This window comes from Amyelois transitella, chromosome 14, assembly GCF_032362555.1.
Source record: "Amyelois transitella isolate CPQ chromosome 14, ilAmyTran1.1, whole genome shotgun sequence".
In the NCBI taxonomy this organism is placed as follows: domain Eukaryota; kingdom Metazoa; phylum Arthropoda; class Insecta; order Lepidoptera; family Pyralidae; genus Amyelois; species Amyelois transitella.
The window spans coordinates 8,508,808-8,527,978 of NC_083517.1; the positions used below are offsets into that span (position 1 = coordinate 8,508,808).

General features: G+C 35.9%; 2 protein-coding genes across 2 annotated transcripts in view; one reads left to right on the forward strand and one right to left on the reverse strand.

Moving 5' to 3' along the window:
* LOC106132378 (CUGBP Elav-like family member 4) overlaps positions 1–19,171 on the reverse strand; it is a 467,880-nt gene that overhangs the window by 335,398 nt on the left and 113,311 nt on the right. The window lies entirely within an intron of this gene.
* Positions 10,369–17,513, forward strand: LOC106132380 (parkin coregulated gene protein homolog). The gene is made up of 5 exons (XM_060947876.1): positions 10,369–10,530; positions 10,973–11,127; positions 11,878–12,049; positions 15,174–15,323; positions 17,260–17,513. The coding sequence occupies exons 1-5, from the start codon at positions 10,395–10,397 to the stop codon at positions 17,418–17,420; spliced, it is 774 nt and encodes a 257-aa protein (XP_060803859.1). The 5' UTR covers positions 10,369–10,394; the 3' UTR covers positions 17,421–17,513.

Consider the following 19,171-nt stretch of genomic DNA (forward strand, 5'->3'; position numbering starts at 1 on the left):
GAAAAAAAAATTCACAGCCTTATAATTTATTTCTAAAGAATAGCTTAATACGAAGTAAGTACTATCAAGAAATTTTAATAGTATTACCAAAGCTCTCAACCGCTTTAATCTACCGATCATTCAAATCCCAACTTGGGCAATAACGATCATGAAACTTTACCATTTTAGCGGGATTCATTTAAACCTCATATAAAACTGGCTGAAGAATCCTGGCGAAACCATTACCGGTAAAATGATAGTTGTTTCAGCAGGGTTAAGGTGAGATTGTGGCCCATCGGGTGAAGTTTCTCATGGCCGATAAATTACCCAGTCACTTTTACAACTCGGAACATACGACTAAAGTTTGAGGGGTCCCTGTCGAGTCGTAAACCTGGAGCGGTTATCCCTGTATTTGTTGGTTTAATAGTTCGTTTTTTAAATGAAGAAACCTGATTTGTTTTCTATTGAAATAATGGCGGACATGTTACGAGACAACATACATATACATATAATGTAGTCGCGTCTTTATCCCTTGCGAGGTAGATAAAGTCAACAGTCTCGAAAATACTGATAGGCCACGTTTAGCTTTGTAGCTTTACGATGGTCACGAGACCAAGTGAGCGAAAAAGTACTTATATTCATGAAAACTGTCTGCGGAAAAAGACAGACAGCTCAAACCACTCAGCTAATGAGGGTTTAGATAAATAAAAAAGTTCTTGGTCTTAGAATACCTGGTGACGAATGCTAGCAATTTATTTTAATTCGACGCATTATAAGTAATTTTCACTTAAGATAATATTTAATTATTTCTGAAAGGTACTTATACCTTTATCCTTCTTATTTTTCTTCTGATCGGAATATGAAAATCTACTTCTGCACATGTTTCTTCCAAGCCTTTCTAATTTACCCTAGATGTTTAGTTCGGCAGTTCTAGTTCAGATCAGCTCTGTCCTCTTTTTAATTTCATCTGAGCTTTTCCTGCTCCGAGGTGCTGATTGGCCCACGCTTCTTCTTCCTTACCGTGTGGTTCCCGGCACCAATACAAAAAAGAATAGGCCCACTCCATCTCTTTCCCATGGATGTCGTAAAGGGCGACTAAGGGATAGGCTTACAAACTTAGGATTCTTTTTTGGGCGATGGGCTAGCAACCTGTCACTATTTGAATCTCAATTCTATCATTGAGCCAAATAGCTGAACGTGGCCATTCAGACTTTTCAAGACTGTTGGCTCTGTCTATACCGCAGGGGATGTAGACGTGACCATATGTATGTATGTATTCTTATTCCTTTCAGGAGTCACCAAAATTTTGTGGCTTCTTTTCTCGTCATCTTTGCAGCAGATGTATCCAGCTCATATCAATATATACAATTAATTCAGTATTTTGAAAATTGTAAGAGTCATCATCAAGATTTCATTTTAGTGTAGGAACAGCATTACCTTCCGTTCATGCGACTTTATGACCAGAGCATAATCACATTATCTTACTAGATCACTCAGATAATACTACCCAGTAGACCAAAGTGGAATAATCTGATTAATTCTAGATACCTCATACTCTACTAAACTTGACTGAAAACTTAAAAAAAAAAAATTGTATAGATGAACAAATTTTATAGTCGCTCCATCGACGGATTTATTAATTGAAATTGAAGTGCTGAAAGGCCTGATATCGACAAATGATTATAATCTTTTGGGCCATCGGTTTCCAGTGTTATGGCGAAACTACCAATATCGTAATGGATTGGTATTTTAATCCCTTCACTATTCCGAGTTTTTTTAATTATATAAACCAGTTTCAATTATACGCTACTTAGATTATACGCTACTACGCTTTACTCTGTTTTATGTTATTATAAAGAACTTGAGAGAGATAACAAATTACGAAAATTATTATTATTTAAAGTTAGTTTAAAAAATTTAAAGTCTCTTTCGCTTCCAACCTTTTAATCATTATATCATTATGCCAAACTCTTCTTTTTGATTCTTTATTCAGTTATATTAACATACTTAAAGTTGTTCCTATAGAAAATTCTTAAACCACTGACCAGATTCCCACTGAAAATAGTAAAACACTGCTCAAACGAGCGTTTCATTATATTAGTTGATTCGATGGTAAAGACAAGTCGGACTTTCACTTTTGATCAAATATTTCATCAAAGGTTGCGCACTAAACCTACTAAGTAACTTACAACAGTAAATCACTAATTCAGATACGGTTTTTAAAGCAACAATTTAGTCTTCCAGTTACAGAAACTTGCTTCAAAAGGCGAGCTGTTTGCTTTGCAGCCAATTTATCAACTAGTTGCAACATCAACAGTGTAGATAACTAACAAGTAAACAGACTAACCAAAATATAACCGTTGGTCAAACTGAGTTCTAAAGAATTTGTAACTTTAAGATTTATACGGTTAATACCGCAGCGTCGAGGTAAAAGCATTGAGATATAAAGTAACATCTCTTTTTAAATAACATAAATCTGAAAGTAGGTGTGTACAACTGATACTGAAACCATTAACATCATGTTCTTTTAAAATTGGCACGTATACAGAATGTGTGGTTCTCGGGACTTTAGAACAGGATCACTCTATCTCTTTTCCATGGATATCTCTATCTCTTCTTGTAGGCGACGGGCTAGCAACTTGTCATTATTTAAATATCAATTCCACATTAAAGCCATACAGCTGAACGTGGTCTTTCAGTCTTTGCAAAACTACTGCCTCTGTTTTCCCCGAAACGGATAAAGACGTGATTTTATGTGTTTACGAGTATGTATAACAATCACTTTCCTGTAAACCGCAACAAAATCGATCCAGCGGAACAGGAGATAATCGCGGAGTAACTGAGAGCCACTTTTTTTTTGAGGCGGTCAAAAAGTAGTATGTTAACATTATCAAGAAGTTGTTAGTGAAGAGCCTATTTAATCCACGAGAAAGAAATAACGTGATAACAATTCTACACTAGTTCTCCATTCATTCATGTTTTTTAATGTAGACTAGACAACGTGCATTCGTCCATGATTAAGATTTAAGAGATCTTTATTTGTAAATAGACGTCCGAAGAAAGTGCTGCAGTGTAGTTTGTTCCGCCGTTTCTTATACACATGCGCTTTGGAAGCGGTAGTAGTTATAATAAGATTTAAGTGATGTGACGTCAATTGTAATTGTGTAAAATAGTATCCAATTTTGAAAATAAATTTATTCCATTCTATTCTAAACACCACACGCAGTCACCTAAAGATATATTGTAAGAAATAGCCGAAGACATTATACAACATTTACCATACTACAACATGACATAATATAATATAAATGTACTAAAAACCAAAAAATAATAAAATAGATACAGTCGTGGGAATTATAAACATATGCATAGACTAGACTAAAATAAAACCGTGGGGCACGTCAATTGTCTACAATCGTTGATTAAAATGTTTGTTTTGTAATGTTACACTATAATTAGGCAGTTGTTCAACCGACAACGATGGACGTGTGATAAGTAGGGCTAGAATGTGGAAACAAGTTAGCAAGCTCGATTAAGCGAGTTTTAGGGTTTCATAATGTTGAGCGAGTAGTACTTTTATCATAAGTTTTGTCGATGAAAGACAAACTACGAGCAGTGAAACAATTCCTCGCTAGCCAGCAAAATAGTAAGTAATTTGCGCACCGTCTGCGGGCCAACTGCCTAACGACGAATTAAACGATTCTTCTATCGCACATTAAGTCTATAATTTGTAGACAATTGACGTGCCCCACGGTTTTATTTTAGTCTAGTCTATGCATATGTTTATAATTCCCACGACTGTATCTATTTTATTATTTTTTGGTTTTTAGTACATTTATATTAAACATTGCAATGTATGTTTAACATAAAACCGTTTAACTTAAAAAGTTTTTTTACCTATTTTTATTTTCTAGTTTTTAGTTTTTATTTCGCATTCTGTTTAATTCATTTAGTGCTTCATTATTGCAAGGTTTCTTGCCCGTTAGTTTATTGCAGTCCAACTCCTCTATACGTAGTCCCTGCAAAGATCTTACTCTACTAAGTTACAGATTCAATTTCTAAATTTAAATCTTATTATTATACGCCATTTAGTGGCTGCGCCCATCCATACTAATATTATAAAGAGGAAAGACTTGTTTTTTGTTTTTGTAACGAATAAACTCAAAAACTACTGGACCGATTTGAATGAAATTTGGCACAGGGATAGACTTAACCTTCAGGAGTAACATAGGCTACATTTTGTCCCACTGCTTAGATTTTAATTTTGAATAGTAAATTGTATTCTACTTGTTGAGACCTTTCATTTGATACCCATGTTGATGGGATTGATAAAACCTAAGTTATCCGCCATTTTGTAGAGGCCGCCATCTTGGATTTCAATTTTTTATAGTATATTGTATTCTGCTTGTTGAGCCCTTTCATTTGATACCCATATTGATGGGATTAATGAAACCTAAATTATCCGCCATTTTGTAACGGCGGCCATCTTGAATTTATAATGATAATGAATAAACATAATTATATTGTCACCAAAATCCAAAGTGTATACAAAATTTCAGATTAATCGGTTGACAGGAAGAGGGTGAAATTTGAATTACTAAATTTGACCCAAGAATAAAAAAACAAACGGGGTGAGCTAAATAAAACCGTTTAACAAATGAACCAGGCTTCGCTCGTATGCAGTTTGCGACATAATGTCCGAATTTGCGATGCACCACAATCTATCATGTTGCATGTCGGTAGATCCTCGCCTGTCATTTGTAACTGGATCTAGTTGTAATATAACTATGATATATGGGTATGAAAGGCAGACTGTCCGCTTATTAGATGAGGAATGTGTATTGCTCATAAAAATCTAAATTATATATAAGACTTGTGACCCGCCCCGGCTTCGCACGGGTGCAAAATTATAAATGTTATTATACATAAAAACCTTCCTCTTGAATCACTCTACCTGTTACAAAAAACCGCATCAAAATCCGTTGCGTAATTTTAAAGATTTAAGCATACAGACAAACAGACTAAAATAGCGACTTTGTTTTATACTATGTAGTGAAAAACCACGGAAATGCTTTGTAAAGGGGCGTACAGATTATGGTACAATGTTGTATAACTTTATTGTGTTTGAGGGTCAATAGTCAAATTGGTAAGGTGCCCGGTTAAAATGAGTGGTGCGCAGAAAGGCACAGGTTCGAATTCCACCTCGGCCATGTACCAATGACAATTTTCGAAGTTATGTACATTAGTTTGAATCCTAACTAATACTCTTACGGTGAGGGAAAACATCGTGAGGAAACCATTCAGGTACCTGGATATGTAACCATGAAAGATCCAATACGGCTTAGGTTTACCTGCAAAGGTTGCGGAAGTTAGATGGGAGACGGTTAGTGTAAGAACATAATATATTAAATCACTACATAGTATAAAACAAAGGCGCTATTTTAGTCTGTTTGTCTTTATGCTTAAATCTTTAAAATTACGCAACGGATTTTGATGCGGTTTTTTGTAACAGGTAGAGTGATTCAAGAAGAAGGTTTTTATATAATAACATTTATAATTTTGCACCCGTGCGAAGCCGGGGCGGGTCGCTAGTACATAAGTTACAAATTATAATGAACTGAACATTCAAATAACACTAAGGAAACACTAGCAAGTATATATTATCATATTAAAATTATTTAAAACCAGCGTAGTGAATTCATGAACAAGTCATTTATTACAAGCTTATTAGCGGAGTCCTGTGGGAGCCGGCACGTTGTCTAGGGAACCTGTGTAAAGTTACTGGATGTGTCCATAAATTGAAGTTATTAAAAAAACGGCTTTGCAAGAGAACGTTTTTCTAAAAGACAGATTTTTCAATTAAGTAACTCCAGTTAATTGTAACGAAGTCTTGGAAATTAATTATGGAAAATGTGGTTCGAAGTTTAAATGAAAAAAAGAAGAAGATTTTATTATTTTAATTTTACTTCTTAAACACAATCCATCAAACGTTCACATAAAGATAAAGACAAACGGCAGAAAAGCCAGCAGACCAGCATAATTTCTACTGAAACACAATACATATAATCATGTCCAATTCCTTTGCTGGGCAGACAGAGCCAACAATCTTGAAAACACCACATTCAACTGTACGGCGTACTGATAGAATTGTGATTCAAATAGTGACAGGTAGCTAGCCCATCGCCCAAAATAAGAATCCCAAGTTTACAAGCCCATCCCTTAGTCGCCTATTACGACATCCATAGGAAATAGATGTAGTGGTTCTATTCTTTTTTTCTATTGGTGCCGGGAACCACATGACACTGAAACACAATTAATTGGTAAAAGATTTTTTTTACGTGTAGAGTCATTTCCAGTGGATGAATGTGGTTTTAAATCACGCTCTCGTGATTGTGAGCAGTTTGCATACAGTTATAATTGGCGGAGATAGATTCCGGGAAGAAACAAATGAAAGTTTGAATTCCGGGAAGATCTCCAATTAGTTCTCCCTCGCACGATGAATGGATACGTCGACCTGCTACTGCACTTACAGCGTACAGCACTTATGCTGTAACTCATGCCCTTTAGTACACACATACATACATAAAATCACGCCTCTTTCCTGAAGGGGTAGGCAGAGACTACATATTTCCACTTGCCACGATGCCACTTGCCATCTGCATACTTCCTTTGCCCTTTAGTAACCTCTTCTTTATACATACATACAAGCATTAAGTCACGTTTATATCTCTTTATGGTTAGATAGATTTAACAGTCTTGAATAAATTGAAAGGCCACGTTCATCTGTATGTTTTAATTGTGTTGAATGTAGATCAAGTAGTGACAGACCTTTCTGTCTTTTCCAGACTGTTGACGCTGTCTATCCCGCAAGGGATATAGACGTGACTATATGTATGTATATATATTCTTGCAGCGTCTCGTAGAACATCAATACTTAGCGACCGAGATCCATAGTGTATCGCGTTTTATTTTTAACGGTCGTTGGAGCTAGAATCTGGTTTATGGTCGGAGCGTGCGACCGGACTAAGTACTTAGACGCTCGTAAATTTAGTCATACGACTTATGTACTGTACATGTATATAGTTATATCTATCTACAGTTTTATGTTTGGCTATACTGCATGCTATAAAGTGACTAAACTTTTTATTTATCATTTATATGTTTCATGAACTTGCTGCTATAGCGTGTGAGTGAAGTGAGTAATCTTGCAGTGAAAGAAAAAAGAAAGATTGTGAGAAAACAGTACTAAGTTAAAGTGTAACCATGATCAAAGCTGAATAAAATTTCCAATTAAAGAGGCATAAGTAGGCAGTTATGTACAATACACTATAATTAACAATATTTTCATTTATTTGTATAATTTTCCGTCAATAAGATACCGCAATACCAACTGAGACGGTTCACCATTAAATGTGTGACATTAACTTTTAACCCCGAAAAACGCCAATCGTCAAAACCTACTACTACTGCCATTGCCAAAAAGAAAATGGCGTCAACAATATTTCTCTCTCATCAACATTTTCACATATGACATCGTTAAAACTCCAATAACCTATACGCGGAATCCGGTGAGCCATTGCACAAAAACGAATTTCAAATTGTGCCGCAACCGTGCGCCGTGAATGAAAAAGGAATGTAAAAGGAGAAATTTCTGTATCGTCCAAAGCCGACAGTTCCGTTCCATGCACTTTTTTTCGGGTGCGCCCTGCGATGTTAGCTACATTTAAAGTTGGATATTTGATTTATACTTTCGTCAAAAGGAATGAGTTGAATGGGGAACGGAACGTATTTGGTATTTAAGTGACTGTCCGTTTGTTGGGAAACGTATGCGATGCGTGTTGATCAAAAAGAGATGAATAAGTGTCGCTGGATGTAAAAGTTCTTTAACTCTTCGGTACGCCGTCAGGGATCGGGGATTGTGTTCGTCTGTTTAACTGATCCAGTTGGACATTGAGGTTCTTTTTAAGCTTAATAAAACTAACATATCGTAGGGCTATTAAGAAAATAGACTAAGACTAGGGCGTGAAGTACAAATTAGTTAGATGCAGATACATTTTTATTATATATAAATATGGAAAGACTCAAATCTCTATCCATTGGTAACATGACGACAATCGATTAAATCCATTTTTTTTTTTGTGAATAACACGATGTCATATGTCACTGATATGGCTTATTGATTTCGGGACTTTCAATGTAGGACTGTAGATGTAGCGATCCATCGATGCATTATTGTCGATATCGCCATGCGGTTCCCGGCACCAATAGAAAAAGAATAGGACCACTCCATCTCTTAACTCCACGTAACCAAACCATAAATTGTATGTGTCTGATTATTCTCTTACAGACGAAGTGTCATTACATAATACACAGGTTAGACTTCCTACGGCAGATATGACAAAGCTGTTTTTCTACAAATATTTGATACTATTTCTACAATTTTTTAATATTTTGGTCGCCAGCATTATGAACAGTGCTGAAATCCAAAGGGTAGGTTTTAGGCGGTCAGTCACACGTAAATATTTCACTAAATTCCCAACATGTCTACAAAAAGCGGATATTTAATATTGGATATCATAAATGCAAAGGCATATTGATGAGAGAGATAGCAAGAGTTTCATAGCTCTGTTGATGATGTGACGGTAAAACATAAAAATAATATATCACAAAAGACTCTTTCGCGGTGCACGGTGGGGGCAATATAAAAATTTTCATAATGCTAGTGGCAGCTGATGCAATATTATATTTTAAATATCGAACGTAGCCAGCCGACTTTCAATTTCGCCGCAAAATTTCATATACGTAGTGACGTTCACTAATCGACAAAATAAAATTATCGATAAAAATTTCAAATTGCGTTTTCAAATAATAAATTACACTAGATTTAATGCTAACTCGTTTACACAAACAATAGAAAATGTACAGATTTCAAATTTATATTTATTTAGAAATATTTTTCTAGTTATCTAGAAAATTAGATTTCAACTACGCAATCTAGAAAACGAAATTTATGAATCAAATCAAAAGGATAAAATAATTGGCCAACACTATGCCAACTGAAACTCTTCGGTCATACTAGAGAGGAGAGATACGCGGGGATTCTCATCTACATACATACATACATAAAATCACGCCTCTTTCCCGGAGGGGTAGGCAGAGACTACCTCTTTCCACTTGCCACGATCTCTGCATACTTCTTAATTCTCTGGATTCTCATCTATGGGCGCTAATATAACTTTATTTGTTTAATATTGAGATGCCATTTAAGTCATTAAACCAAAATTACTCACGTGCATACATAAAATCACATCCCCAGAGTGGTGGTACCCAGAGACTACAACTTTGCACTAATTATTACGTATATACATATAATATAATAAGTAATAAAATAATAATATTACTATTTATTAATACTATTATATACATTCTTTATAAGATTTTAATACTTTTTATGAACAGGTTTGATAAAAATTTATATTCTACCGAAAAATTTTTCTTATATAATACTTTCGCGGAATCTGCGCAATAATTTCCATCAACCGCCGTTTCCGTGAATCCATAGAGTTTCCCCCCGAAACCTACGAAACTTATAAAAGAACATTTTTTACGTGTTGTACATAAAAAGAAGTCGCCTACGACCGAATTTTGACGAGTTATTCAGGATACCCGCGTTATATTAAAATGTAATAAAACTCTTCGATGCTAATATAATTTTCCAATGTCTAACCGGGCGTAAAGATGTGGCTACATTGGTAATTGTTTTTTGATATAATTATGCTGTTGAGGTCTGGTTCATAAAACAAGTTAGTTAGTTACCTTTCACGAACCTAGCTGTAAATATTATAATATAGAGATTAAATTTATACTACAAAAATGTACATTTAATTTATGAACTCGTAATATAAAATAACAGGGCAATAAACAGAAGTCGATGTAGGTAATAAAAGGCTTTCTTCCTGGATGGGATTATTCTTTTAGGCATTGGGCTTGCATAGCCTGTCACTAGGTATAAGAATCTCCAATATATTATAAACCGCTAAACGTAGTCTCCTCAATACTATTGGCTCTATCTACCCTGCGAGGGCAAAGGCAATATGTATGTAACTGTGAGTGAGGGTACTGAGTTCTGCCAGGTAGCATCACATAAAAAATATCTGGGGCCCAACAATTATAGTGCCATTGTGTCCGCAGCCTAACCCCGCCCGAAGCCGTAGCGCTACCGTTGATCAATCGATACCGCCCGGTTGCTTAGCAACGATCAAGTTGCAAAATAAACAATCAGCAGCAAGCCCAGCCGAAAGCAAATTTACTTTCTTATTTTATTACTTGTGTAAACATTTTAGATCGTTATTATTGGATTATTTATCCTGTGTATCATGTTTTTTTGAAGACTGTTTGGTTTGGTGTACTACGACATGGTTGTACTGCCGCCGTGTACGCCCGATTTGTGCGGGAAGGATTTCAGGCATTCTTTGAAGAAATCTAGCCCGAATTATCCATATGGGAACAAGACTCGGAAACCGCGGATTGTTCCCGCGTTTACAATCCAAGGTGAGTGTTTGTGTCCTATTTCTAATAAAGTGACAGAAAGTTTAGTGACAGGAATAGAAAAGGGAATGCTAAGATAGTTTTACTATGTCGAGAGGATGAGTGAAATTTAAGGTAGTGTGAATGGGAACTTTGAAGTGTGAACGCTAACACTAATTTGATAAAAATCTAGGACTTTGTGTAAAAGATCAGGTTTTTCAATGTAGTGACGAATACTTCTATACACCATTTTCTACTCCTTTCTTTTATTGATCTGGAGAAAAAGAAATGGAATGTTTGGACTGTGTTTTCTGCCAAATATGATGCGTTGATGAAAGAGTTAAGGCTTATGTAGGTACTTAGAGGTTTAAATCCCTACACGACCGCTTACCAATCTTAGTTCTGTGTCACAAGTCCTTTTGCAGTCTTTGATCAAAACACCTCAAAATTGTTATTTTTTTTTAAGCTATGCAACGAAACACCAAGGTGTTGCCTCCTCCGAGAAGTGGGGTGTTCAACCCTTTGCCAGTTAAACCGACCATGTTCAGGAAATGTTATCAACGTGGGGAGTTCCCTATATCCATTGAATTCACTAGCGCTGGGAAGAAACTGGCTTGGAGGGTAATTCCTTTTCTATTTAGCCGTAATCTTCTCCATTTTATTTATAAATACACTAGCTTTTACCCGCAGCTGCGCCCGAGCGAATTCAGCGCCACTTACAAAAAAATACAGTTTTTCGCAAATACCACGGGAACTGTCGTTTTTGACGGGATGAAAAGTTTTTATTTTCTTATGTCCTTCACCAGACTCAAAAATTTATTAGTACCATCGCGATACTCTGATTTGATAATATACAAATTCGGTTAAGAGCGATTACTTGTTCGACTCGTATGTTCTTATAACTCTCGCTAACTAACCTACAGGTTTATCTGGCTCCGACTGTACTAGAATCACATAAACATAGGTGCATATAAAGGCAGTTATACATCGCCACAATGACCTCGAAGCACTTACTTGTTGCATTGTTTTCCCCTGAGTTATGGGCGAATGCAGCCCGGGAAATCTCATTGATGCTTGTATTTTATTAGCATTGCGTTTCATGACGAATACTTAAATAACATTTTATGCGAATAATTTTTTCGTATTGAGAACGTTGTGCTTTTTTTCGAAGTCGGTTAACTATTGATTACTTTTACCTTACTAGTACGAATTTATTTCATTCCGAAATTTCCTACATTTTCCTTGTAATATAGTTAACTATTATCATTTGTTTCTAGGAAGTAGGTATGGCAAGATAATTTTTACGCGAATATACCTAAGCACAATACAATATTTTAACAATATAGTACACCCTTTTCTTCCCATCTTCAGGTCCCTATAGAAAAATTGGATTTTCATCATTATTTACCAATGTTTTTTGACGGGCTGGCCGAGGGAGCGTATCCGTTCAATTTCATCGTGGAGCAAGGCATACATGACCTGGTCACCAAGGGTGGCTACAAAATACTCCCGGTTGTTCCGCAACTTATCATTCCGATCAAAAGTAAGTTTGACTTTCATTAGTATGTCTTTTCCTTATGATTGAAGGTCGTGACCACCATAAACTTCTTTTTTCACGAAGCCGGTTGTGGTAAAACGTCGCAGGTAAGAGCGATGAGAGATAATTTAGAAATTATAATAAATCTGTAGAGTGGTCAATTCTGTACATGGAATATATTTTCAAAATAACTATCAGGGGGTGATTAGTGATCGATAGTGATGCCAAAAATCCAATCAGTAAAATTTTTGTCTGTCTGTCTGTCTGTCTGTCTGTCTGTCTGTCTGTCTGTCTGTATGTTCTTTATAGAAACAAAAACTACTTGACGGATTTTAACGAAACTTGGTACAGTTATTCTTCATACTCCTGAGCAGGTTATAGTATACTTTTCATTACGCTACAATCACTAGGAGAAGAGCAGTAAAAGGAAATGTTGGGAAAACGAGAGAAGTTACTTGATTTTTTAAGCTTCCGTCGCGTGTGCAGCCTTAATGGTTAAAGATACAGCGAAACCATGTATAACGGAAATATTCTACATAAAATTATTAAAAAAATATTCCAAGACAGCATAAGTCTATCTTTTATGGTTGACTCAGAATAACACGTGTAATTCCTAATAGCTTAGCAGTTCGGAGATTTCTGATTATATTTCTTTACTCTGATGTTTATAATACCAATAACACTCACACTCATTCATAATTCTTAAAAATTAATATAAGTACCTATTCAGTAAAAAAAGAATCATCGAAATCGGTATAGAAACACCAAACTTATACATGAAATAAAATACCCTAACAAGCCATCGCGCGTAAATACTGAATCATGCTATAAGGATTATTTTTGCGTAACGGTTGCCGCGCTCGACGCGGCTAGCGGAGGCAGGGTATAAAAGGGGCAGGAGGCGAGCGCAAGCTTCATGACCAAGGCAGCCAGGGGGAGACTTCACGCAGTTCTCTCTTCCAGCCTCCCCCTGAGGACGAAGCTCGGGATCTACCAAACGTACGTTAGATCCCGCCTCACGTTCGCGGCCCCGGCGTGGTACGCATTCTGCTCTGAGACCAACAAGAGAAGACTCAGAGCCCAAGGAAACCAAAGTCTCAGAGCAGTCGTCGGAGCCCCGCGCTACGTGAGGAACTCGACGATGCTCAGGGACTTGAAGTGGGAGAACCTAGATATTCGAGAGGGCGGACGCGTCATCACACAGCCACCTGCGCGGCATCGCGCCGCTGCACTCCGCTCCCTCCGGGCCGTCGGGTGAAACCCTCTACTCGCTGCCTTGCGGCTGACGTCGTCGACCAGTGACGACGCCGCCGCTGATGGGAACTCCCAGTGTATGAAGACGTGACGACCCAGGCCGTCACGGCCGTCCCATCGACCTGCCTACAGTCGTAGGCAGCGATGATGCCATTGAAGAGGGCCAAAAGCCCTGACCAATCTACTCCGACTCCACTAAGGGAGTATGGGAAGACCCGACGACGCGACGGCAAGACAGTATTGCACAGGCGTTTCAACTTTATTTTCATTTCTTTTTCTTTTGTAAGTTGTAGGTACATATTTCTGGTTATAATTCTATTAGAATATATTTTTTAGTTTAAATAGGCACTTAGATTTATCTATAATAATATTATAAAACTGAAGAGTTTGTTTGTTTTTTTTTAATGTGCTAATCTCAAGAACTACTGGGTCGATTTGAAAGATTATTTTTGTATTGAATAGAACATTTATCGAGGACGGCTTTAGGCTTCCTCGATAAATGGTCGTTACATTATATAACGTCTAGATGCAACTATTAAACTATTAGGAGCGAAGAAATAATGGAAAATGTGAAAAAAATCGTGGAAGGAGCATCCTTGACGGCTTCAAAGATGCACAAAATAACTATTCCACGCGGACGAAGTCGCAGGCACAGCTAGTTTAGAAATAAAAAGAATAACCACGACCTTAACCTAGGACTAGTTGTACTATTCTTAAGAGGGTGTGGGTTCAGTTATATGCACGAGATACAGCAAGTAGCCCCGGGCGGTGAAGAAGAGTGCAGAAGAGACCGCAGTGGCACGAATTCACACTCTCCAGACATCGTGGTCTTCATAATCCTTCTGGGGATTGTTACTCATGATAGTCCTGATCATGCAAGTCTATATTCTTGGTGCTTTAAGCTTAGAACTAAAATTTAGACAGAGACACGATAAAAGAAGATTAACAAGTTACTGGCTCTGAAAAGATAGTGAGCTGTCTGACATATATACGAGACTAGAGGCCGCCCGCGGCTTCGTCCGCGTGGAATCAATACCGCGGGAACTCCGGGATAAAAAGTAGCCTTTATGTTATTGTAGGTCTTCAGCTACATACATACCAAATTTCATTGTAATCAGTTCAATAGATTTTGCGTAAAAGAGTAACATCCGTACTGACATCCTGACATACTCACGAACTATTATTATTTAACGCATTTATAATATTAGTAGGATAATACAGATGTTGTATTTGTTTGTATTTTTCCAACAACACGGCGCCGACGTGATCACTATTCACGCCAGTGGATAAAAACTCCACCGCGCGTCATTCGGTGCGGATGCACTGAATAATATTCGTGCCTAACACCGCTGTAATCTGGTTAGGGAGTGCGTCAATCGTGCGCCACCATGTGTGTGAGTGACAAAGCCTGTTATAAAATGTCCGGCCGTATTCACTGCACGTCAGCACTCCTCCAATTTAATTACGAGTGTAATTCAGACAGAGGACGACGGCTGGAAAATTGATTTAGTTTTATTTCACTTGAATATACCTAGGAAGAAGTTAGTTGCATGTTTCATTAAGCATTAGGATTTGAATTAAAAAATATTGATTCAAACGCCAGTGCCGGCAATCGTGTTTAATTGATAAACTCTTTTACTTGTCTTAAACAATTTGAAGAAAATAAATAAAATCTCTCATTTTACAATATAAAAATATGTATTATCAAAACAGTAAGGTTTCTATAAGAGAACTTTTTTCCGGTTTTCGATCTTGTGAGAACTCCCAAGAACTCTACTGTGAATAAGTGTTTAATTATCTGTTCAATTGTTGTAGATTTAGTAATTCTTGAACCAGAATTGCCGAATTAAAATTGCTGGTTATTTTTTTTTCTCAGATGCCCTCGCGACTAAACGCCCGTCGGTGCTCTGTCATGCCCTGAAATGCATACAGATGTTGGTGTCTGGATGTGACAAGGTCGGCGAGGCTCTTGTGCCCTACTACAGGCAGATATTACCAACACTCAACCTTTTCAAAGATAAGAACCGTATGTATTTCAATCACGTTTCATTCCTTGTTGTAAATTTGGGATTTAAAGCTTATTAGTTTTGATTTAGCAGCTACTTACCAATAGCGTACGTCATATTAGTGTTTTTTTTTGTTTATGTAATTTCTGTGCCAAATAGAAAAATTACATATGACAAAAAAAGTAAATAAAACATACTGACATACTGAATTTTTTTACATATATTCACAAAAAATTACACATACAATTATATGTATACATGTACTATATGTCGAAGCAAATTGTATATCATTAACTAAAGTAGTCTGTATATTTTAGGCAAAAGAAAAAATTAACATATGTATGTAATATAAAATTATAGCCACGGGATACTAACGAACTATTGAGATGAATTTCACGTGGACTCAAATCATAAGAAATTACCTATTTTCCTGTAGGTACTTTTAGCGTTCTGTAATCAGCTTAAAGCCCCTATAGCTGTTTTTCTTACCATTTGTTTATCTTGTTTATTAGTTTTTGTATCCATTCAAAGCTTAACATTAAGGCCATTGACATTAAAAACCAAAAAATTTACTTGAATTTCCAAATCAAGTACTTCTATAGTGGTCGGTGTTTTTTATACATTTATTTATTCACTTCGCTGTGATTTATCATTCACAGTATTTCGTTTCATGAGCATTTAAGCAAAATCGACTCATTTACGACAATTTGTGTTCCTTCATACTTTAAAACATGTTTCAAAACCAGTGACTTGTCATTTTCTTGAAAAGCGACGCGGTGCCAAAACCCAAAACCGCGTAGAATTTCTGCCGGCGTCAAATCGCGGTGCTGCGTGACGTCTGACGCGCCTGAAATTTGCCGCGCGACACATAGTCTAACAAAATAGCGAGAAGACAGAATTAATAATAATAATATAATAAATAATCGTTTATTTTTCTCTCAACTTATTAATAGTAAGTATACATAGTTCAGCTTATGGCAATATCATCTATTAATCATTTTTCTATTCGTTTTTATTTGGTGTATCTCTATAGACAGAGACTACATTAATTATTTTTTAATTTTGCCACAATCCTTCGTTTTTCTTTGGCTTCAACTACATTCGTTCGTCCGTCGTAGGATGTCCCCGATGCGAAATTATCTTTTTGGAATATGAGTTATTTCAATTTCCACATCTCTTTCTTCCTAGCCTTAGCCCCGATCACAGCTGTATCTCTTACATAGCAGCCCGGATTGCACCTTTGACCATCATACTGCGTAGTGTCAGTTTTTTACATGAAGGGAAACTCCTTTCTAGCCTTTAGGTTATGGTTACACATCCAGTTGTCTAAATGCGCAGGTATCAACTTCTACACGCTCGTCACTTTGTGTCAGGACCGTGTCACGTGTAATTAATCTGCTCGGCAGGCTGACAAGTTTATTACGATGAAAACAATATCTCGTCCGCCACTTGTCAATTATTTCGCCGCGGTGAGAATGATTGATTGATTGATGAATGGCCAATCATGCGTAAATTATAATTTTGGTTGTTATTTCGTCCCAATGCTGTTTTCCTTGTCGAATATTTTGTTACTTTGTTTTTATGTGCAAAATTAGTTGATTACATATTTATAGCCGTCTTAAAATTACGCTTACTTATGTTTATTATTTGAAATACAATTTACTTTCTGTTACCACTTTATTGTGTTTTACTTGCAGGTTTGAACATTGCCAATTCATTTTAAGCTTTTATAATGATACTGTTTATCAATAGCTATTTCAGTTAAGACTTTCTAACAGAATTGATCTGTTTTTAATTCATAATTCATAGTTTTTAATACATCTGCTAAATAACTAATTCATTGGATAGCTAAAATGAAATTTGAGTGTATTTTTTTTCTGATTATGGAAAATTTGAACTGTTTATCCGAAATATATGATAACTTGTTTCAATATGTTATCTTATTTTTCTAAACAGGTAATATAGGATCGGGTATAGATCACACGACAACCAGAGGTGAGAATGTAGCTGACCTCATAGAGGACACACTCCAAATTCTTGAACGTCACGGCGGGCCGGACGCTTTCATCAACATAAAGTATATGGTACCTACATATGAATCTTGTGTGCTGAACTAAAATGTTGTAATGCATAATTGGGTGTTTGCAAAATTTTCGTCGAAGTTAGATACGTTACAGTATTATATTATCTTAATTTTGTAGTCAAACGCACTAAGCTCAGGTCAGTGCAGGAAGTAAAGAACAGGCGTTGTGAGAGAAGTAATGTTCTGTCTTTTTGTTTAGATATCTGATCAGAAATATCACTGAAAGTAATTAATTAACATTGTGTTAATATAATAACTGTATTAGTCTTAATCTAAGCATTTTCAGGTCAGCTTTCAAATCAGATCCTTTTTAAAGATACATTACACATACGTCTTTTTATACGTAAAATTAGATCTTAAACAAAATTTACTCGTTTAAAGAAACGTCGTTTTTCTTTTGTATTTTGTATGTTTTGTTGCTTGTGGTATTTCTTTTAATAATTCCCGAAAGTACATATAAAATATCAGGCACAAAATAATACTAAATATGTTCAAACTACAATAGCAAAATTAAAAATAGTTTGTTCTTAATTCAAATGAACACACATTAGAGCATCTACGATAAAGTCGATTGCACCAACGCGTGGCTTAAAGACAAAGTGGCGCAAAGCCGCGAATAAATTTAAATGCCTTCGCGTATTCCAATCGTGTTTTTAATCGATTCCATTTAGTTGAATGTATACTGGTTGTTCGATTTATCAAGCGATTTGTCTGCGTTTAACTCAAAATAGTGTTTTTTTTTAATAATTTTATTTATTAACGTTTTTGTTTAGATCAAATCTTAAAATTTTTTGTATCAAAATATGAAATTGTCAATATTTTATCAGTGCATGTAAGACTTTGATTGATCTGGTTAGACTAGATGATGATGCAGTATAAAACATTACCTTATCGTTCAACATATCGTGCAATTTATCTATGTAAAAGTCCTAATCACCAAAATTTTAGTAATAATTCTATTTATAATCAATGTAAAATTGTACAATACTCTCTTGTATCAAATGTATTTAGCACGATATTATTTTAGGTTATTGTAGAAATGTTCATCATGTACTTTGTGATAATTACGGTAGGTTATTATATTTCAATGTTATCTATTACTTTTTGTTGTTGATTATCATTAATATTAAATTTTGATATTTTATTTCCGTGTTATTTGAAACTCCTATGTAATTCGCGTGAGTTTTAATTGTATGATCTCAGTGCTTCGGAATAAATTTGGTGTGACTATTTTTCTTTTTTATTTAACAATATATTCCTTTGGTATTTATCAATGCATGTATCCTGATGCTTGGTCTTGTCTGAAGAAACTTTTGTTAAAATGTCACCTTACTTGCTGTAAGTAGGTCTAGTACCTGGGTGACCGACCGATGTTCGGTGGACATCAGAAAATCCATAACAAGTAGTGAAAACTTAAAATACAAGAAAAAATACATCCAAAAAACGCAAGTACGAATAGATACAAATATTGCTCATTTATTAGTATAGGATTAGGTATTAATGAGAATTTGTGTATTACGTATAATAATCTCTACATTCCTGTTTGTTGCCATAAATAAAATAAAAATTCAACGTTCCCGAAGAAAAAAATAAATCGAAAACTAGTGAATGGCCTTGTTTAGCTAGATGGCAGCTGAGATTGAGATAGTGAGAGGTTGCTTGATCATCGCCATAGAAGTAACCTAAATGTATTTGCCTATACAAGGTAAATATAAATAGCTTTTGCGCGGGGCTTCGCTCACGTGAGATTAAAAAAGCCAATGTTAATAAGTGGACATTTAATAT